This window comes from Cajanus cajan, chromosome 2, assembly GCF_000230855.2.
Source record: "Cajanus cajan strain Asha chromosome 2, NIPB_CcT2T_4, whole genome shotgun sequence".
NCBI classification, from domain to species: domain Eukaryota; kingdom Viridiplantae; phylum Streptophyta; class Magnoliopsida; order Fabales; family Fabaceae; genus Cajanus; species Cajanus cajan.
In genome coordinates, this window is record NC_138518.1 from 16,750,917 (window position 1) to 16,774,254 (window position 23,338).

At 33.3% G+C, this 23,338-nt stretch overlaps 3 protein-coding genes and 1 long non-coding RNA gene across 4 annotated transcripts; all 4 read left to right on the plus strand.

Annotated features, from left to right (window-relative positions):
* The first annotated feature begins 398 nt into the window (after positions 1–398).
* On the plus strand, positions 399–2,986 carry LOC109793743 (Tetratricopeptide repeat (TPR)-like superfamily protein). The gene has a single exon (XM_029270423.2). The coding sequence runs from the start codon at positions 727–729 to the stop codon at positions 2,680–2,682; it is 1,956 nt and encodes a 651-aa protein (XP_029126256.2). The 5' UTR covers positions 399–726; the 3' UTR covers positions 2,683–2,986.
* A 3-nt stretch (positions 2,987–2,989) lies between these two features.
* Positions 2,990–4,223, plus strand: LOC145954195 (uncharacterized). Its single transcript, XR_014431357.1, has 3 exons — positions 2,990–3,361; positions 3,531–3,604; positions 3,715–4,223. It is a non-coding gene; the product is annotated as an uncharacterized LOC145954195 (long non-coding RNA).
* Positions 4,224–10,073: 5,850 nt separating this feature from the next.
* Positions 10,074–11,015, plus strand: LOC145954778 (uncharacterized). Its single transcript, XM_083069465.1, has one exon. It carries the CDS (start codon positions 10,074–10,076, stop codon positions 11,013–11,015), a length of 942 nt encoding a protein of 313 aa, XP_082925591.1.
* A 7,712-nt stretch (positions 11,016–18,727) lies between these two features.
* On the plus strand, positions 18,728–23,083 carry LOC109818407 (uncharacterized). Its single transcript, XM_020383859.3, has 5 exons — positions 18,728–19,253; positions 20,776–20,812; positions 20,926–21,162; positions 21,278–21,325; positions 22,320–23,083. The coding sequence occupies exons 1-5, from the start codon at positions 18,952–18,954 to the stop codon at positions 22,797–22,799; spliced, it is 1,104 nt and encodes a 367-aa protein (XP_020239448.1). The 5' UTR covers positions 18,728–18,951; the 3' UTR covers positions 22,800–23,083.
* Positions 23,084–23,338: the final 255 nt, after the last annotated feature.

Here is a 23,338-nt window from a genome sequence, read left to right on the forward strand (position 1 = left end):
TCCTATGATTGGTATAATATCTATTTAAAAAACAAGATTTGCAAGATATATGATTTTTCAAAACCATTTTATCCCAATTTTTCATAAAGAATTCGTTTGTTTAAACTTTTTTAAAAAAATTCTAAGCAAGTGTTTTAAAAAAAATAATTATTAATGAAGCTAATTAAAGTTGCTTATTAAAAAAGTAGAAAATTGCTTGCTTGTTCAAAAAAAAGTTTAGAAAAGCACATAAAAAAATATTTTTATAAGAAAAAAATTAAAATAAATATACCCAAAATAATTCTCAGAGAATCTTACTTTCTTGACTTAGAAGAAAATTTTTATTATATATATAAAAATATCACAATATTTTTTTAAAATAGAAAATATATTATTAGAATTTTTTATTATTCTGACTAATACGCTCCCTGTTAGCCATTTTACTCCGACAGTCCAACTCCATAACCACGGGACAAACTGATACGCGCGGGCTCACTGAGCCGAGTTTCATTCGGCCCGAGCCCCAAAAGGAAGAAAACGAGCCACAATTCGGAAGCCCAAGAACTGGTTCGTTTGCTCACGCGCAAGATAAGCGACAAAGAGTCTCTGGTGAAGACGCTGAACAAGTACGTGAAGCTGCTCCGAACCGAGCACTGCTTTTTGCTCTTTGAAGAACTCGCCAAAGAAGACAAGTGGCTGCACTAAGTGCAGCAATTTGACGTGAGGATTGCCCTGAAGCGATGAGAAATGGTAACTCATTATTTTGGTGTGACTCTGAGTCCATGCATCAAGCGTTTTACAAACATATGGAACTCCAAGATCAGACACGTTGTGAATGAGGGGCATGCCGAACACGCCCTTGTTCTCTTCCGCCAGATGAAGCGAAGTGGCGTTACACCCAACAACTCCACCTTTCCCTTTATCGCAAAAGCATGTGCCACACTTTCCCATCTCAGGAACTCCCAAATCATCCATGCCCACGTCCTCAAATCCTGCTTCCAATCCAACATTTTCGTCCAGACCGCTATGGTTGATATGTATGTCAAGTGTGGTCAGTTGGAAGATGCACACAATGTGTTTGTTGAAATGCCCGTTAGGGACATTGCTTCTTGGAATGCAATGCTGCTGGGTTTTGCTCACGGTGGTTTTCTTCATAGGTTGTCTTGTCTTCTGTGTCAGATGAGGATTTCTGGGATTCGTCCCGATTCGGTCACGGTTTTGCTGCTCGTTCATGCCGTTTTGCACGTGAAAAATCTAACACTTTTGGGTGCAGTTCATTCCTTTGGGATTCGAATTGGTTTTCATATGGATGTTTCTGTGGCTAACACTTTGATTGCCGCATATGCCAAGTGTGGTGACTTGTGCTCAGCAGAGACGATGTTTGATGAAATTGACCCTGGTCTAAGGTCTGTTGTTTCCTGGAACTCCATGATTGCAGCATATGCTAATTTTGAGAACAACGTCAAGGCTATTAGTTGTTACAAAAGGGTGCTAGATTGTGGCTTTTCCCCAGACATTAGCACAATTCTCAATTTGCTTTCGTCATGCATGCAACCTAAGGCACTTTTTCATGGTTTGCTGGTACACTCTCATGGAGTTCAATTGGGTTGTGATTCTGATGTATGTGTGGTGAATACTCTTATTTGCATGTATTCCAAGTGTGGGGACGTTCATTCTGCAAGATTTTTGTTTGATGGCATGTATAATAAAACTTGTGTTTCCTGGACTGTAATGATTAGTGGGTATGCTGAAAAAGGATACATGAGTGAGGCACTGGCCTTGTTTAATGCAATGGAAGCTGCTGGTCAGAAACCAGATTTGGTTACTGTGCTTGCTTTGATTTCAGGTTGTGGCCAAATGGGGGCACTTGAACTTGGAAAATGGATTGACAATTACACTATTAACAAAGGATTGAAAGATAATGTTGTAGTTTGTAACGCACTAATTGACATGTATGCCAAGTGTGGAAGTTTTAAGGGTGCTAAGGAGCTTTTTTACACTATGGCTAACAGAAGTCTTGTCACCTGGACAACCATGATTACTGCTTGTGCTTTGAATGGTGATGTTAAAGATGCTCTGGACCTATTTTTTATGATGTTGGAAATGGGAACGAAGCCAAACCGCATAACATTTCTTGCTGTTCTCCAAGCTTGTGCACATGGAGGTTTGCTAGAAAGAGGATTGGATTGCTTCAACATGATGGCACAAAAGTATGGCATAAGCCCTGGTATAGATCATTATTCTTGTATGGTTGATCTTCTTGGTCGTAGAGGACATCTCGTAGAAGCTTTAGAAATTATTAAAAGTATGCCTTTTGAACCTGATGCTGGCATTTGGAGTGCATTGCTCTCTGCTTGCAAACTTCGTGGTAATATGGAGATCGGAAGGTATGTGTCTGAAAAGCTATTTGAACTGGAGCCCCAGGTGGCAGTTCCATTCGTGGAGATGGCCAACATATATGCATCAGCTGAAATGTGGGACGGAGTTGCAGCTATAAGAAGAAAGATGAAATATCTTCAAGTGAGGAAATTTCCCGGGCAAAGTATTATTCAAGTGAATGGGAAATCTACTATATTTACAGTTGAGGATAGGGATCACCCTGAAACCTTGTACATATATGATATGCTAGATGGCTTGACTTCCCATTCTAAAAATGGACTACTGGCTTTATCAGAGGAGACTGTTGATTGTGAAAGGGAGTAAAGATATATGCAAAGAAAGAAACTGTGATCGGAGAGCTATTTTGGTGGATTAGTTCAGTACTGATTTAGTCTTTCTTCTATTTCATGCACGTGTTCCAAGAGAAACACAAATGTTACATGTAGGCATAGACGGATTCTTTAGATTGAACTGCACAGCCAGAGATATTATGCAAAGTAGGTGGTAAATCTTATGTATATTAGAAAGGAGATCGTTGCATGCTTGGGCCTCAAGAGTTGACCCGTGTTACTGTTAGGACCCTGGAAATATAAAGAATGTTTTATTGAATAAAAAAGAGTTACAGGTAGTAATCTGCTTCCTTCTTCTGAGGAACAAAATTTACTTTGGTCATCATATCACATCACTTGACTTTTTCTAATTTTTATAATGATGACATTTACTTGAAATTAAATAATTCACTTGACTGACCTTCAAAGTTCAAATTCAGGCTTTTTATTTAGGTTTTAGATGATAAGCTCTGAAAATTTATCCTTTATTATTAATTTAAGCAAGTACCTTTAATAAATTAGGAAGTCACAACAACGAAACCTGGGGCAACTTTAGGCATTTTATAACTTGTAGCCTTGGGTGGGAAAACTCCTTAGGACTTAATCACAGGGGCATTAGAAGTAACTTCCTTCATGTGACGAGGAATAGTGACTGCCGCCGAGCATCCAAAACTGTTAGGGACTCGTTATTATACTGTCCTAACATGTTTTTATTTTCCCCTCCTTTTTCTAGGGAAAAAACTGTGTTAAATGAGGATGCATAAATTCTCATATTTTTGCGATTATCACTTAAGAGGTTCAATTTGATGCTTCTCGTAGCTAATATTTACATTGTTCATGCAGCATCCTGGAAATATTACAGTTGATGATGTCAATGGTGGAAGTTTGATCTTTTATGATTTTGGAATGATGGGAAGGTATGTTCTTTATCTTTTCTGTATGTTTAAAATATGAATTACAAGTGGAACATTTTACTCTTGGTGAGATGAATACACTTGCTTATTATGATTGGTGTTGCACCCTACAGTATCAGTCAAAATATCCGAGAAGGTTTACTTGAAGCTTTTTATGGAATTTATGAGAAGAATCCAGAAAAGGTAAAGTAATTGTTTTTTATGGATGGCGTTCCATAATACGATGAAAATTCTAGCATATTTCATTCTCAATTTTAAATTATTTACCAAATGAAGCTTGTGTACTTATGATTCAACCAGCACAAAGGTCAAAATTCAATTATGATTGTATGCTCCTATTGTATCTTTTGCCAGAATAATAATTCTCAATACATCTACAACAAAACTTTCGGTTGTCATTAATGTTGGTGAGGGTAGGAATTGGATTTGGTGTACTCATAATTTTATATATTTAGTATTTACAGTCCATAAATTGAAACAGTCGATAAAAGATGGATGCCTCAAATTTCAAGCATGTATTTTAAATCTGAATTGGTGAGATCAAAATCTAACCCTCTAGTCTTTGATCTAACGCTTCCAATTTGTTTAACACATAAGTGTGTTTACTGTAGCAAATCCAGATCCATAAGAGCATTTACAATGGGAGTTGCTTATAAGCAACTCCCAACCACTTTAAATGGGTCTCATTGTACCATATCACTCATAAGCAACTCATACTATATTTTTACAATTTTTATTCCAATGAGAATTGCTTATAAGCACCCTAACTTTTCTACAATTTATACTACACTTTTTAATACCTCACTACATTTTATGATAAATTTTTATAAAATTAATTATTATAATAATTTATGTACAGAAAGGGAAAAGGAAAGTGAAGAAAAAGAAAACAAAAAATACAACAGAAGCAGGCAAGCACCCGTTGCTTCTGCAAGACACAAACCTAAAAATTTTTTTTCTTCTTGTGCCACTAGGAATGGCAAATATACCCGTACCCGCGGGTAATACCCGAACCCGTCCCGACTTTGACGAGGAATACCCGGTTTGACCGGGTACGGGTACGGGTAAAACCCGATATATTAAATCGGGTACGGGTACAGGTACGGGTATGTACTTACCCGCCCCGTACCCGTACCCATACCCGTCCCCGTTCTCATTTTTAATTAAATACTCACTTTTAATTTAATTATATTAAAAAAATTTAGTATTTTATGTGTAATTATTTATTATAATATGAGATAGAGAAATAATCTAATTATAATTATAATATAATTAAAAAAATAATTTAAAAATATTATATTTTAAAAAAAAATAATAAAATAAAAAATTTGACGGGTACGGGTACGGGTATACCCGATACCCGACGGGGACGGGGATGGGGATGAAAATCACATACCTGACGGGTACGGGTACGGGGACGGGTATGAGTTTGGCTCGCGGGGACGGGGACGGGTATCATGAAACCCGTACCCGCCCCACCCCGTTGCCATCCCTGTGTGCCACGCAAGCGTACTCCAACGGGCGTTCCTTGTTGGAGACGGTGCTTGTGAATAAGAAACTCGTTAAGCACCGTGCGTTGGAGGTGCTCTAAGGGTATTGCCACTCCTGTGGTACTTGGTACCCCTAGTCTTGATAGAGAGGACAAATTCTGTTGTGACTTAACAAATCAATCTAGATCTGCTTGGATCTTATATGTATCATACTACCCACTGCATTTACAAACAATTATGTGGCATCTCCTTGAGTTAAAGTTTCAGTTGAGCCATCTTGTACTTTTAAATTCATTTTGCCATATGTTGCTTTCATGATCATAATATTACTCTACCATTTTTTTTCCTAGTTTTTTAAACTCACTGCAAAGTAATCTTAAGTTATATATGAGACCAATACAATACTAATTACTCAAAGTCTCAAACCCATCATTGCATTAACTGTTATAGAAAGTTTCGGAACCAAGCCAAACTATAAAAAGCAAGTCATGACATGCATTATAGAACAGAAATGCATGTCTCATCATACCATCACACCAACCAGATTACAGGCCCCACAAGAAAGCAAAAATCCCTTGATTCTGCGTCCGATTCAATCCTACTTATTCTTTGATTAAAATTAGTTGTTGTATGGTCCATTCCTACCAATAAGATAAGTGCTTGTCTTGCGGGGCTTGATTCCAAGTTTAGACCCGGAATTTTGGACCCACAGATTGTTTTCACATTTCTTGGGGTTTATACACTTAAAGTGGAAAAAGAGAGATAGAGAAAGAGGATAAAAAAAAGGTTTAAATATGTTTGAGAAATGATTTGATTCTTGCAAAAAAAAATTTAAATGATCATTGTAATTTTTTTTATTTTGATTCTGATTATTTTATTTTAGTCCCTATAATATATCATTTTTTTTAATTTTAGTCTCTATAATATTTTATTAATTTTGAGTTGGTTCCTTTGAAAAAAAAAATAATAGTGACTAAATATAAATTATACACATATTACAAGGACAAAAACAAAAAAAAAATATTACAAGGCCTAAAACAAAATAATGACAAAAATAAAAAAACAAAAATTTTATAAGGACTATTTAAAAAATAATTTTATAAGGATAAAAAACATTATATATTATAGGACAAAAATATATTTAAATAAAAACAAAAGGTGATAAATAGAATGTGTTTAGATATGATTTGCTTCATGTTAGCACATGTCTGGGATCTTGTAATGTCAAACTAAACATAGAAATTTTTTGTGATTTTGAATAAATATTCGTATACTTAGTCGAAGATGATTATATGTTTAAAATTGTTTGTGTTGAAATAGTTTTAGATCTTTATGTTAGATAAAAAATTTATATTGATTTTACTACTAATTTAAGAAAAAAATATTGAAATACAAAGGATTAAATATGTTTTTAGTCCCTCAAATTTAAGACAAATTTATTTTTGGTCCTTCAAATTTAAAATTGTTGTTTTTAGTCCCTGTAATTTTCAAAAATCTTGTTTTAGTCCCTTAAGTCACTAATAACATATTTGAAAGTGACTAATTATGATAGTTATGCAATATCAACTGGATTTAATGTGATATTTTCACTAATAGGGACATGAATAAGTAAATTTTATGCAATAATGTTTGATAAATTTCTTAACAAAATTTGAATATAAGGACTAAAATAAGATTTTTTAAAATTACAAGGACTAAAAATAACAATTTTAAATTTGAGGAACCAAAAATAGATTTACCTTAAATTTGAGGGACTAAAAACATATTTAAGCCATAAATTACTTATTTCAATTTTAATTTTACAAAATTAATTTCATCGAAAACAAATTTCGTAAATACTTAATATATACATAATAAATGAAATAATAAAAATAGGAATATATATATAGAGTGGTGGGGAGTGGGGGAGAAAGAGAGAAAGGAGGATTAAATCATCAAAAGAGTAACTCCTGGTAAAATTATTTTAGATAATAATTTATGATATACATTAAATTTAAATGATCAAATCGTTAAATTAAATATTTTTAATACATAAATTAAATATATAAATTTTTATAAAATTTAAAAGTTATTTAATATTTTATTTCGCCAATTCAAATTGAGAGATATTAATAAAAATATTTTATACGTTGATTTAAATTTATATAATAAAATATCATATAACTTTTATTTTTTTAAAAAATTATAGACTTGATATATACATAGAAATTTTTAACTTAATAATTGAATTGTTTAAATTTAACATACACCATGAACATGATTTCTTCTTTATATATATATATATATATATATATATATGAGGATGGTTATAATAACATCGATATTACACTGTTCAATAACTTTATATTAAATAATTTTTTTGTAAATCCAACCGTTAGATTGAAAGTTCATATCACTTTATATGTGTATATCAAATTTTGTTAAAATTGAACAAGAACTTGAAGGTAATCAAAATATTCATATTTTAGTATATTTTGAAATATATATTACGTCAATTTTGTTTTATAAGAATGAAGTATCAAATCATCTTGGATTAATATAAAATTTTGTATACATGATCTAAGAGTAAAGAACTTTCACTCTAACGGTTGGATTTATAAAATTCACATCTAATATAAAATTATTGAACAATGTAAAGAACTTTCCACGCTTAAGATGATGATGTTCACGTTTTTGCATGTACATTACTAGTTACTACTACTGCTTTTCCCTTAAACATATTGTAGACACCCAATTTCGTCTGGAGACATACAAACAACAAGATAGGATATTAGAGGGCCCAAAAGCCCAAATCAACTATTTTTAGTAGCCCGGAACGGGTTGTTTCCAAGTCTGGAACGGGCCGTTCTTAAATTGGAACGGGTCGTTCCAAGGCTCATAAAAGGCCTAAAAATTGTAGCTTGGAATGGGCCGTTCTAGAGCAGAACGGGCCGTTCCAAACCATGGGAATTCAGTGTTAATTTGTACCTTGGAACGGACCGTTCTCATTTCAGAACGAGCCATTCTAGGGTGCAAAATTAACACCTAACGTTCGGATCCGGAACGGGCCGTTCCGAATCCAGAATGGGCCGTTCCAGCCCACATCTGATGCCTATAAATAGAAATCTCAGGCACAGTTCTAGAGACCCCAAAAATTTCGTCCAACACTCCTTAAAGCTCGAAATTTCTCTTTTTTTTTTTTTCTCTCTCTCTCCGATTGTATTTTTTGAGTTTTGTGAGGCTTATTGTAGTGTGAAAGGTTGCCACAAAACACCTAAATCTCCATATTTGAAGATTCAATAGAGCTCGTTCAAGAGGTATTTCAGTCAATCTTCTTCTATATTTTATTTCTCATCTTTATCTTCATCTTTTATTTATAACAAACGCAATCATGTAGATATTTTAGGGTTAGTCGTATAATTTAAATTTTAAACATGTAAATAGTCATCAGTAAAATGGGATTTAATATTTATATTATTATTGTTTATAATGTTAACTTCATCATAGGATACCAATTAAGGGCGTTGTAGGGGTGCTTAATACCTTCCTTACACGTAACCGACCCTCGAACCCAATTCTGGTTATCAAGGCCATTATTGAATTTTAAAAAAAACCTTTTCTTTTTCCTTCTTTTGCGTAAAACATTGGTGGCGACTCCTAAGAATCTATTTTCAAAACCATTGATCAATGATTAGTCTGGCATCCGGACATTCCTTAATTGATGAGATTTTCAAAAGGATGTCTAAACCATAGGTTGCAAGATCGAAAATTTTTGGGTTGCGACAGATGGCGACTCCACTGGAGATCGTTTAAAGAGGGTCAGACCCATTTAATTGATGAAGTTAATAAAATAAAAATAATAATTTAAATATTTTTCCCTTTTACTTTGTTTGTTTTATTTGTTTGGCTTTAATATTTGGTTGTTTGTTTAAATTCTGCACCTATTTGAATAAAATTGTACACAATCCTTTGCACACAACAGTTCTCCCTACACCCGGGTGCATGAGGGTATTAAACATAAGGAGTGGTTGATGTACGACCAGCCCAAGTTTGGCCTTGGAGCTTGCGAGCCTTGTCGGAAATCACACTCAAGGTGATAACCGGTTACTTTAGCCCGAAATACTGCGACAGACCTTAGAGTTTGCTAGGTGACAGTGACAGAGATACTGGGTCCCTATAATGGGGGCACCTTGGGGGCCTTAAAACCAGTGAGATTAGAACTATCCTATACAACACACTTTTCTTAACAGGGACCACAGACCAAGGATTTGAACGTGGCTGTTCGTGAGTTACTTTGTATGAGCATATGTTTGTTGCATTTTGTTTATTCAAACCATTCATTTATTTTTTTTATAATTCCCCCAAGGTAAAGAAAAACATAAAATTAAAATACATTATCATGAGGGAAAACCTGGGGTGAAAATAAGATCTGTGAGAAGCATATATCCCTTCTTTAAAAAAGGGGGGCATCATGCATTTTCCAAAAAAATATAAAAAAAATAAAATAAAATAAATAAAAGGACAAAAAAAAGGAACATGCATAACATATATTTAAGATCACAAGGGGATTTGTATCAAAGGCAAGAAATCAGTGTGACCTCTGTCACATCATAAAATATTATGAAGAGGAACACCGATAACTCATCTCTCGACAAGGATGAGCCATCAAGTCTTTGATAGAAACTCCCTTCATGCATTACCATTTAAATAAGCTTGATAAGAAATTATCTTGTCCCTTAGAGGTGGCTTTTCAACATTCCGTACTCACACGAGCTCAAAAGATAAAAGCTATGGAAGACCTAGAGGAAAGAAATCGTATCCTCAATGAGGAGCTCGAACAGCTCAAGGAACAAATGGCTAGAATGCTTGAGGCCATGAAAAAATTGTAGCACGACAATAGTAATAACAACGTCGATGACGTCTCCAAAGATCATCTAAACGCTTTGGAAGAAAGACTGAGAGTTGTGGAAGGCCACAACTTTGACATACAAGAGGCTGCAGATATGTGCCTAGTGCAGGACATCCAATTCCCCGCCAAGTTCAAAATCCCTGACTTCCAAAAATACACCAGGGCCAGTTGTCCAAAAAGACATCTAACAATGTACTGTAGGAAGATGGCAGCCTACGTGGGCAATGAAAAGCTCCTGATACACTGTTTTCAGGAAAGCCTTTCAGAGGCTGCTCTCAACTGGTTCATGCAGCTGGATGGAGGGAAGATCCAGACATGGAAACAATCAGCCGATGCTTTTCTCCGTCGATACAAGTATAACATCAACCTAATTCCTGATAGGTCTGATTTACAAAGCTTAAGCAAGAGGGGCGATGAGTCCTTCAAAAATTATGCACAAAGATGGAGAGAATTGGCTGCGCAGATAGAGCCTTCATTATCTGACAAAGAGATGGTGACAATGTTCATTAACTTTTTAAGTGGACCCTATTATGACAAGATGATAGGGAACACGTCAACCCTTTTTTCCGACATAGTCACCATAGGTGAAAGGGTTGAGCAAGGCTTAAAAAGCGGGAAGATAGGGAAGGCTCCGACAAGTTATGATCCCAGGAAAATCTATGAAAAGAAGAGGGAAGAAGGGGTCCACGCCGTCACCTTTGCTCCAAAAAGTCAAGTCACACCACAGGAAAAGCCTAGAGACGACAAAGTAGTATACAAAATCCCCATCACATACACAGAGCTACTATCTCAACTCTTAGAGGCTTCGATGTTAGTCCGACTTCCTCCAACAACAAAAATGGACCCTCCTTACCTGCTGTGGTACAAACCCGAGGAAAGGTGTGACTATCACTCTAACTCTTCGGGGCACTCCGTGGAACAATGCAAGACCCTACAATTTCGTGTGCAAGGACTTATAGACGCTAGGTGGTTGAAATTTGACACCGACACACCTAGTATCGACAAGCACCCATTGCACAAGCATGACGACGAGTGACCTTGGAATATAAAATTCTATTTCTTTTTCAAAAAAAAAATTTGCTTTAAATTCACGCTCAACTCTTGACATTCACCCAAAGTCATGAGTTCAAACAAAATAAGGGTTTGTATAAGTTTTTACATTTATCAATAATATACGTCATTTCCATAAATCTCTTATGTTTATTCCTTTTCCCCATCTTCCCACATATTAAATTCTAAAATCAATCACAATAAAAAACAAGCATGACCGAAGATAATAAAATTAATCAAAGCTTCGAACATCTACAACGCATTATCTGAGTCTAAGGTAGGTAAGAAGATCATCTCCTCGAAACACACAAAAATAAGAAAATGATTAGAAGAGTCTTACACAAGATTCTCATTGCATAAGAAGAGTCTTGCAAAAAAAAAAAAAACTTTCGCTCAATTTGGCCGACAAAGGAACCACAAATCTCGGCTCATGAAAGAACTCTCTTTCAACACCTGTAGGTTGGGGCAACATCTTTCTCCTTAGTGTACGGGAATGGGGGGCAGTGTTAATCATCAAAGACGCTGGTCCTCCCAAACGCGGATGGTAGGAGATTTTGTCAAAGCAAAGAAGTCTTATGCCAAAAATAATATCACTTGCAAAATACTACTAAGATGAAAACCCACAAAGGGCATCTTAGGCAAAAAAAACAAAAAAAAATTGAAAGTTCCCGCTAGGACACGTCCTAGGCAAAAATTAGGGATCTAAAAAGGATAAAAATAGCAAGTGATGATTCTCATAGTTGAAAGCTAAAAGGCGGCTTGAACACTTCTACAAGGGGCCAAATTCTGCGAAGACTCTGCCTAGGACTCAGATATGTAGTTTAAGATAATTAGGAGAATGATTATGATAATTATCCAAGGAAATGTTTGTTTAAAAAAGTTAAACACTGACCTACCTCAACCACCTATTCATTCTAAATCATCCTTTCTTTTCTTTCTGTCTTGTCCCATCCTAATGACGTATATTGTTGATGGTTGTCAAAATTTGAACAAGTCCAAAAAAAAAATGAAAATAACCCTCTGGGATGAAAACCCGCAAAGGGCATCCTAGGCAAAAATTAGGGCAAAAGGAAAGAGTAAAGAAGAGAGCAAAAGTACCCGCTAGGATACACCCTAGGAAAAAGTTAGGGTTTTTAAGCAAAAATAAATAAATAAATAAAAGAGAGAGCCCCATGACGGTTCAATACATCAAACGGCCAATACAACTAAATGTTGTGCATCAAACAAAGTAATTTATTCATGAGAAGGAGAAAAGGGAAGCCACCTTCTAAAAAAAGCTAAAATCAACATGCATTGCATGCATCCAAAAGCATTTCACACACTTAGAAAACTTTCTTTATCCAAGGGGGATTATTCAAAAATAAATAAATAAAAATCTTGCATGAATAAGCATCCAGCATTTTCTTTTTTTCCTGACAAAAGAGCAAAACAACAACATGAGAAAAAGGCAAGCTTCGTAAATGTTGAAAAAAAAGCCGAAACATTTAGAAAAAAATAGCAAAAAAAGGCAAGCTTCAAACATGAAAGAGCCGAAGCTAAACAAAAATAAAATTTAGAAAAACCTACCACAAGCAGGCACTTGAAGAGGCATCACAATATTCACATGGCAGGGGTAACACCAGAATCCCTGTCAACCATCTACTCCTTTGCCCGCCAACACAAGGGCACCACCTACTAGCAATCCTCGTCAAGGGGCAATCACATCATCATCACTAGCAGACGGCCTGGAGAGGCTATGAAAATACTACGGCCTGGAGAGGCTATGAAAATACTACGGCTTGGAGAGGCTATGAAAATACTCCCTCTTAAACAAGCTACAAATAAAGGAACACACTATCACAAGAAAAATAATGGAGCATCTACTTGAAGACTGAAGATCAGGTGTATAGTTTGTCACCCTTGTTACCCCATAGAGTATGCAACCCAACACTTAGCTGCTCTAAAAGATAATGATACAAGCAAATACACATATCCAAGGGAAGCAACGTAGAAGCATCAACACAGAGACGAGAAGAAGACCCGGACGAAATTTCTACGTCTTTACTTGCCTTTGGAAAAGCAACACAACTATTCCAAAGGACAAGTAAAGAGGGGCAGCTGTAGACACCCAATTTTGTCCGGGGGCATACAAACAACAAGATAGGACATCAGAGGGCCAAAAATCCCAAATCAACTATTTTTAGTGGCCCGGAACGGGCTGTTCCAAAATCAGAACGGGCCGTTTCCAAGTTCGGAACGGGCCGTTCTTGAATTGGAACGGGCCGTTCCAAGGCTCATAAAAGGCCTAAAAATTGTAGGTTGGAACAGGCTGTTCTAGAGCAGAACGGGCCAAACCAAGGGAATTCAGTGTTAATTTGTACCTTGGAACGGGCCGTTCTGATTTCAGAACGAGCCGTTCTAGGGTGCAAAATTAACACCTAACGTTCAGATCCGGAATGGGCCGTTCCGAATCTAGAACGGGCCGTTCTGGCCCACATCTGATGCCTATAAATAGAAATCTCTAGGGCACAGTTCTGGAGACCCCAAAAATTTCATCCAGCACTCCTTAGAGCTCGAAATTTCTCTATTTTTTTCTCTCTCTCTCTCCGATTGTATTTCTTGAGTTTTGTGAGGCTTATTGTAGTGTGAAAGGTTGCTACAAAGCACCTAAATCTCCATATTTGAAGATTCAATAGAGCTCGTTCAAGAGGTATTTCAGTCAATCTTCTTCTATATTTTATTTCTCATCTTTATCTCCATCTTTTATTTATAACAAACGCAATCATGTAGATATTTTAGGGTTAGTCGTATAATTTAAATTTTAAACATGTAAATAGTCATCAATAAAAGGGGATTTAATATTTATATTATTATTGCTTATAATGTTAACTTCATCATAGAGTACCGATTAAAGAGTGTTGTAGGGGTGCTTAATACCTTCCTTACACGTAACCGACCCCCGAACCCAATTCTGATTATCAAGGCCATTATTGGATTTTGAAAAAAACCTTTTCTTTTTCTATGTTTTGAGTAAAACATTGGTGACGAATCCTAAGAACCTATTTTCAAAATCATTGATCAAGGATTAGTTTGACGTCCGGACATTCTTTAATTGATGAGATTGTGAAAAGGATGTCTAAATCATAAGTCGCAAGATCGGAAATTTTCGGATTGCGACACATATTTTTATCGAAGATTATTGGGTTGGCAACATCACGTGAAAATGAGATGGACATGCACTAAATTGATTTTGTTGCAAACTTTTTCAAATTAAGATTACGATTGTGCCTCCTTTTAAAGAACAAGCACTTGTCTACGCTAAAAATTAAAGAACTTGACGTTTGTTATTACCCCCGTAGATTGCCAAGTGAAAAAGGCACAACACACGTCTCTTTCTCAAATTTGTCCATAAAATCTTCATGACATTGAGTTGATGTGCCTTTTTTCTTTCTAATTGTGTGTGTTGGAAACCCATACTTAGATAGTAATCCTAACATTCTAAAACAACTTTTTTTCGGTTCAATAATGTTTACATGATTAGTTTTAAGGTAATTTTTTTTTCCACTTCTAACGAGTTCGGAATTAATTTTGTTCTATCTAATATGATTAAAGTTATATTTGTTGCATGTTTGATTATTAACAAAATTAATTTATGATGTCAAAACTTACCTTTATTTGAAAGTAATTATTAATAATTTTTTCATCAAACAAAATTAATTTTGGAGTTTTATCCGCTCATAATTATAATTATACATTCAAAATTAATTTTAATAACAAATTTTTAAATAACATTCAATATGAAATCAAGTTCATATATATCATTTATCATCTAAACAAAAATCATGTTACTTTTAATTTATGTTTACTTAAAATTAATCAAATTCACATCGATTTTAAATCAATTATATCAACATCATTACTGAACCAACCATAAAGTTGAGTAAGCTCTAATTTTAGGCCTCCTAAAAAATTATATAATATTAATATTTATACTAATTTTACTATTAGTTTAGTATAACAATAATTAGGATGTAATTTTTTTTTTATGAATAGATTTTGAACGTTACTGGTAAAAAAATTAATTTATTTTTTTTATAAAGATCCAATTTTTTTTTATTATTTTGATTAATTTTATAAAACTTTTCTACTAAAATTTGCTTTAGATCCAAAAATATGATGAAAAGCCTGATCAATGTAAATAAAAAACACATAATAAAGTTGTTTTATTTGAGGAAAAAAACTGAGTGCTTCACCAGTACATATGGTTGCATGAAATCATCCTCACAATTACATCATGCATCAGCTAGAAAAGAGTGGTTCTCATTAAACCTTGGTTCTGTTTCCAAAGGATAGAAGCGCAAGACCTGTTGGCCCAAATATTGTTTCTTAACAGACTTTTGGAACAATGCAGGAATTAACTAAGTAAGATTAAGAGTGTGTTTGTTAAAGATGAAATAGGTCAGAAATGAGAGAGAGTAAAAATGAGAGAGTGAAAATAAGTTTTATTGTTTGGTATAAGAGAAATTAGGTAATGAAAAATAAAAAGTGATTAATCTTTTTCCTGTTGTTGTCACCTTTTTATTTCCAAAACAACGCAAAAATGGGTTGGAAAAGTGCAATGTATTGTATTTTGCTGTGGTTTACTTTTGGTGATTTCAAACCTCTATAAAGTTCATTTTTTTTAAAATGTTTTTCTTGCAGTTTTGAACCGCTACAACTTTTTGTTTATATCGGCAGAAACAGTCACAAACTATTAAAATCGATTTTAAAAGTTGTAATGATTAAAACACCCATGTAATATATATATATATATATATATATATATATATATATATATATATATATATAACTTACGCCAAAATGACTTTTATTATAAAAATTAAATTATACTATTATTTTATTTCTTTCATATTTTTCTTAAATCAAACAATTAAAAAAGATTTTAACTACTTTTTCTCCAATTTATTTTTCACTCACGTAGTCTTTCTTCCCTACGGATCAGAGCCTTTAATGAATTTCACTCAAAAACAGTGACAATGGATAAAAGCGTATATATTTTGACTTGTATATTAGTCAAGATAAATGTTTATTTTTATATGATTAAAATTTATAATAAATAAATTATCTAATAAATAATAAGTATGATATAAGTGAAAATGACTTGCAAATCTTAATTGATCATGAAATTTTACCTGTTGTATAAATTTGAATTTTGATTTTACGTATAAAATAATACATATTAATTAGAAAAGACAATATTTACTTATATAATGTTCACAATCTTCGACAAAAAATTATTCATTAATTACTCTTATTAATATCATAATAAAATTTCTTTTGACAAATAGAGATAAATAAGTATACAAAAGGACTAAGTTAAAAGGATATATAAAATATACAAATAAATTGAAATTATATGTATATGAAATACACATAAAGATAGTTAAAGTGTTACCCTTTAAGTTGTATATATATTTTGATTATAAGAGCAAATGATATTGATAACAATTTTCAATTTCTTCTAAGTGCATTAATTCTTAACATTTACATTGAGGAAAATTTTTTTTGATTGCTTCGGAAGTCTTCACTCTGAGTCAGAGATGATGATGATGATTGTTTGCATGCGGGATAAAGTTATGCTGTGTTCCATAATTCTAGCTCCCTGTCGATCTTGACTTTAATTTGTTAAATCAATCCCAAGAAAGAACAGAAAAAGATAAACTCACATGGAAAATTCTACACCTTTGCTAGCTTATTCAATCACAACATCCATATCTTTCCTCTAAATTTCATTTTACATGGACAAACAAACACGTGTTCTTTACAATTCATGTCCAATACAATTGCTGCATCATTTCATTTGATTAATTGATATATGTATTAGTGAATGGAGTTATATATAATATATTTTCTTAATCATATAATAGGAAGTGTTTAACGTTAATGAATAATTTTTATTAGAGAATTTATCACTTTAGAGTCTTCCTTTCAATATTATATATATAAAAGACTAGAGTTTAAAACTTTGCTTAAATGAATTAAGTTTAATATCATTTAGACTAATAACTTGTTAATATAATAAATTTGTTTAATTTTAAAATAATCATTTTATACGACAAATGTTTTCTAATAATTGATAATATAGAAAAAGCTATACTTATTTTTTAAAGTATTTTAGTTTAAAAATGGAATTTGCTTACGTTAAAATTTTGATAATTATTTTTTCAAGTTTCAAGAAGAAAAAATAAAATATTATTTTATAAATTAAAATTAACTTATAAATATGATAAAAAAAATATTTATTTATTTTTTACAAATTAACAAGCTAATTTCGTTATGCAGACATGTCTGATATAACATACAAACTATTCTGATTGATCTAATATGATAAAAAAAAAGTCGAAAATAATATATATTAAAGTTAAGTTCAAATCTTGTTAGTGTTATTTAAATATAACAACATACATGAAAAAGAAAAATGTAAATAAATTTATATAATTTTGCAAAGAGGCGTTATTGTAAGTATTTGGTGAATAAAAATATTGGTTCTAGGGATTACACTATACTATTTGCGTAATGAATTTTATGGTTGGGGAACTTCATGTGATGGAGCAAGAGAGGACACTATTATTAAAATTAATCAATCAATCGGTTAAGAGTAGTAGCTTTCTAGAATTAGTTGTACTATTTTGAATCACAACTGCACACATGCCTTTATCTAATTTTTTCAAATCATCATATTGTGTAAGGTTCATTTTTCTTCAATTATTTGTTTTCCTTTTTAATTATGTAAATTCTATATAGTAGGGAATGCAAAAATGATATACAAGTTGGCACTTTCTTTATTATTGCCCTTCAATTAATAGGGGTATGGTATCATAATAATCATATTCTGACGTGAATAATAAGAAGTAACTCAAACTTGCATTTCTATCATTTTTCTTCTTTTTATATGAATTTAAGGATTAATATTGATGAAAGCAAAACTAAACATGCACTAACCTACGAGTGTAGGGACTGCATAATTAATTAAATATAATTTTAATATTGTTTGGTAATTTTTAAAACTAATTTATATAAAATAATTGTTTTGAAAATTAAAATAACTCAAATATGATATTTCTAGCTTTTAAATTATTAAGATTGACTAAATAGTGAGAAGTTTTAACACGATACATAAGATTCTAAATTTGAATCTTATTGTCTAGTAATTTTTATAGATAATAAAAATAGTTATAAGTTACATTCATTTTAATCTTATATGTTGTTTTGAGTTTTTTTATTTGTCTATAAATATTTGTCTTTTTTTAATATATGAAAATTAAATTAAATTTTAAAGAATTTACACCACCTTCAATCAACTGAAGATCTTTTTAATAACACCTTTATTTATTAGTATTCACTTATATATTTAAATAGATTCACTTATGTATTTAAAAATAAAATATTTATTTTTTAATAACATCTTTATTTATTAGTATTCACTTATGTATTTAAATAGATTCACTTCTGCATTAAGCATAAAAAGAATTCACTATATATATACTACCTTTAAACCTTTTATAACATGGATATTTGTAGTCAAAGATGATAATTTTGTGATTGTAATTTGAATAAGAATAGCATCTATCTAACTTCACCACTTCACCTAACCCTAATGATTACACATACTATTTATAAACACAAATAATCAACAACCCAAAATGTAAAACCACAAGAATAACACCTTCTAATATTTATTAAAAATATTTAAATTGCACCACACTTGAAGGCTCTTAGAACAAAACAGTAAAACCATTGATGATGATCATTATTACTCTCACTCACACTAACACTACTCACCATGACTCTCTTTCCCTTTCCACACAACACATTGCAGAAGCAATGCATCCATTGATCACAACTCAGAAGAAGAGAAGACAAACACAAGACAGTGGCATATAATGGGAGGAGTGACATCATCCATGGCTGCAAAGTTGGCATTCTTCCCACCAAACCCAGCATCGTACAAGGTGGTGAAGGACGAGGTAACTGGTCTTCTCCTCCTCACTCCCTTCCCCCACCGCGAGAACGTCGAGATTCTGAAGCTCCCCACGCGCCGCGGCTACCAGATACTCGCCATGTACGTTCGCCACCCCATGGCCACTTCCACAATTCTCTACTCTCATGGCAACGCCACCGATCTCGGCCACATGTATCAACTCTTCATCCACCTCGCCATCCACTTCCGCGTTAATCTCATCGGGTATCCTTAAATCTTACTTTATTTCTCTCTCATCATCATTTCTCTCATGCTGCTCATCACAAAACAATACCAACCACACCTAAGGAACTAACTCTAACTAAGTTTTGTCCCTGTGTTATGTTGCAATGATGGTAATGTTCTAGTTTTGAAAACCTTCCTTGTATAGATTAAGTCTATCACGATCTTGATCAAGTTTGGACATAATTCCTACTTAATTAAGTTGTAACAACTTTGTATCAGTTCATCCACGTGTTGTTTCGATATTGATCGGAGAACAATATCGACCACACCTAAGAAATTATATATAACTAAGGGTTTGTTAAAGATAATGTAACACAAACAATTAATTGTATCGTGTATCATATGGATTGTACAACAATAAGGAAACTCTTTTTCCTAGGTGGATCACACAATGTTATTTGACTTGGTTCAAGATTAAAGTTTTTGAGAGATCAACAAGGTCTAGCATGGTTGGGTGATATTTTTATTCTTCTTGATCATGTGAATGTATAAAATTTATTGGGGGAGAGAAAATTTATTTCTTTTTTATTCATCATAATTACATTGACATGATTCAAACCTATATCCATATGCATTCTACTTTAACTCTCACTACTAGGCCGACGGTCCAAGGAATTAGTTTATGTCTATCAGTTAAGGATTTTGTTGATTAAGCAAAAAAGTAAAGTTTTTGAGATATTATCATGTGGATCATAAAATAATTTTATTTGATTAAAATGTCTTTGTTTTTATTGTTATCTATCGATTGATGCGTTTATTTTCTTGGGGGTATTAATAAAACGAAATTAATTAATACTTTTTTGATATTTAAAAGGAATAATGTATGCCCTCTCGCGATTGTGTGCGCTGTTGTTTTTGAATTTTCATGCTTTGTTGTGGTTGTGTTGGTTTTGGTTTCTGGATTTTTCCAAAGTTTGGTTCTTTTTGAGGATGGAAATTGGGGGCACTTGGGTTTTTGGTTCCTTGGAGGGAGGGATCGTGGACGATTTGGAATGCTGGGAAAGGGTGCTTACTAAAGCGGTTACTTTAGTTTTCGTGAGTTTTTGAAGGGAAAAAAAGAGTTGGAGGACTTTGTTGGACGGTATGCAATTTCTGATGAGTTGGAGGAGTTTACAGCTCTGTGTATTTTGACAAGAGTAGTTATAAATGTGCAAGCCATCTTTGGGTCATGTAACTGGAAGAAAGAGAGAGACAAATAAAAAAGAAAAGAGACAGATGATACAGTGATGTGATAAGAAAGTAAGGAGAGAAAGGAGGAAAATGGAGTAGAAGTGTGATAAAAGTGAATGTTCGAGTTTATGAACTTGAAACAGCTCATTATTTGTTAGTGAAATTGGTCTAGTACTCTAGTGGTTGGTTAACTAGTATCTGGAAGTGTGTGTATTTAATCTGTAAAGAAGAGTCTTGTTAAGAGTATTGTTCTCTATTATCTGTGTTGATCAACTCAGAAGGCGATGTGTGGCACGGGGATTTGAGTACGGTTGTGTGTGATTTTGTGCAGGTATGACTACTCTGGGTATGGCCAATCATCAGGGAAGGTTTGTAAGAATATGAAATGCTTGTTCATGTTGATGTGTCATGCAGTGGTGATGTGGAGGGTGGTAGAGCTAAAACCATTTGCTGATGAAACATTGTTTTGCCTGAACTGCAGCCAAGTGAGCAGAATACATATGCAGATATTGAGGCCGTTTATAAGTGTCTAGAAGAAAGCTATGGTACCAAGCAAGAGGACATAATCCTGTATGGTCAATCTGTTGGAAGTGGCCCTACTTTGGATCTTGCAGTTAAATTGCCTCATTTGAGAGCTGTTGTTCTTCACAGTCCCATACTTTCAGGCTTAAGGGTCATGTACCCAGTAAAACGTAGTTACTGGTTTGACATATATAAGGTAGCATAATGTTTTGATTTCTAATCAATTATTGACATTTCTAATCAAATATTGCTGGTTTACAGGCACATGAATTACTCAATCTAATCAGCTGCTGCTTTGTGTTGATGTGCAGAATATCGACAAAATTCCACTTGTTAATTGTCCTGTTCTCATAATTCATGTAAGTTTTCTTTGAGGATGCTGCATCAGTTTTTGTTATTGAGTTAGCCTTGGCTAAAGAAACATTTACTTTTGTTTATGTTTACATGGTATCCTTTTTCAAGAATAACATATATGTGGCATATTTTTTTTTCTTTGTTCTTTCCCTTTTAAAAGAAATTCTTTACTTTTATTGTAGACTAGTTGTTTCAACCCAACTGTTAACACTTATATAGTTCTGAATTTGGAAGATGAGGGAAAAAAAAATATTTCCTCTAATTTTTTTCCATATGACTTGGAATGCTTTAGTTATGTCTCATGTCTATGGCAAACTTTTCAGGCCTTGAACTTCATATTTATCATGCTAAATGTACTAAAATTTTGTTCACTTGAATTACTCAATGTAGATAAGTTTATTCAGGGAAACGAGTATAGTTTTAACTTTAAAGCAATTAATCAGTTAAAAAACTACTGGTTTTCTGCATGTGGAGCCTGTTTTGCGTATCATGCATATTGTTTCTGGTCTATAAGGATGCCCCATGCGGACATTAGTGAGAAATTGTGTCAGTGACAAGTGCCTTTTAGAGAATCTTGTCTTTCATGATTCCTTATATGAACTACTTTTGCAGCCATTTGATGATTACTATTGTGAATGAAATACCTGCACAATATTTCAGACTCTTCGCCTTTTTCACTAACACTTGTCCATCCATTATGTTATGTAGCCAAAATAGGTAAGGTGATCTCAATACATATATTTCACTTCTAAATAATGAAGTTTTCCATCAAACACTTACAGCGGTAGCAGAATTTGAAGTTCAGACCCCAATAGATAATAAATTAATGACAGTATGACACAATCTTGCAAGCTATTAGTCATCATTTTTTTCCCTATCTTTTGACTTGAGGATTTAAGAAACTTCATTTGTCTCAATGCACTTTATCTGCAAATGTTTACATAATGAAGAATCTGGTTAAACTCTTAAAGATTGAAGTTCCTTAATGTTATCATGTAGGGGACATCAGATGAAGTTGTAGATTGCTTCCACGGCAAACAACTCTGGGAACTGTGTAAAGAGAAGTATGAGCCACTGTGGCTAAAAGGAGGCAACCACTGTGATTTAGAGCAATTTCCTGAGTACATCAAACATCTGAAGAAGTTCATAGCCACTGTTGAGAAGTCTCCATCACAAAGATACAGCTTCAGAAGAAGCATGGAACAGTTCGAGCAGCCGCGAAAGAGCACCGACGTATTTGAAGCTAGCAGAAAGAGCACTGATCGCAGAGAAAAACCGAGGTTGAGCACTGACAGGCCTGAGAAAATGAAGAACCTGTCCAATAGTGGTGATAAGTTAGAGAAAATGAGAGTAACTTTTGATCATATGGAAAGGTCAAGGAGAAGTGTGGATTGTATTGAGAAGTCTAGAAAAAGCATTGATCATCAACTTGAAAAGGCAAGGAAGAGTGTTGACAGGTTGGAAAGAATAAGGAACTGAGATTCTTGGTTTAATCAAATTATGGTTTGGCTTTCTTAGATTTTTCTTCTTCTTTAAATTGGCCTACTTGGTTGTGTAATATGGTTTATGTCAGATATGATGATAAAATATTGGTGTCAAAGGAAGGTCTTGGTTTTTACAGAGGAATGCACTTTTCACTATACTTGTTCCCTCCACATGTGTGTGATTCACTGATTTGTATAAGAAATGCTACCAAAACTTACTGAACTAGGCATTGACAAGTTTTCTTGTACACTTAGATATGCACAAGAAACATTTCTTTCTCTTTTTCCTTTAGGCTATGGATATTTTCTGTCTTGAGAGCATAGGTTTAAATTTAAAGTGTCTATTCATTATGGATTATGATTGATAACTAAGCATTTAGCAGAAAACCGATGACAGAGTTATATCAGAACTTCTGATTGATAAGTATCATCTAAATGCTAATTAATTTAAAACGTTTAGATAAGTATAAAGACATTTTATAGAATGTAAGATTATTGTCTTTTTTTTATTTATTTTTTTTTATTTTTATAATT

What these genes read in the sequence shown, in the direction of transcription:
- LOC145954778 (XM_083069465.1), top strand. Translation starts at nt 10,074, where the DNA reads ATGTGCCTAGTGCAGGACATCCAATTCCCCGCCAAGTTCAAAATCCCT.
- LOC109793743 (XM_029270423.2), top strand. Translation starts at nt 727, where the DNA reads ATGGTAACTCATTATTTTGGTGTGACTCTGAGTCCATGCATCAAGCGT.
- LOC109818407 (XM_020383859.3), top strand. Translation starts at nt 18,952, where the DNA reads ATGGGAGGAGTGACATCATCCATGGCTGCAAAGTTGGCATTCTTCCCA. An exon ending in TTCCGCGTTAATCTCATCGG is followed by an intron (nt 19,254 to 20,775) that starts GTATCCTTAAAT and finishes GATTTTGTGCAG; the next exon opens with GTATGACTACTCTGGGTATG. An exon ending in ACTGGTTTGACATATATAAG is followed by an intron (nt 21,163 to 21,277) that starts GTAGCATAATGT and finishes GTTGATGTGCAG; the next exon opens with AATATCGACAAAATTCCACT.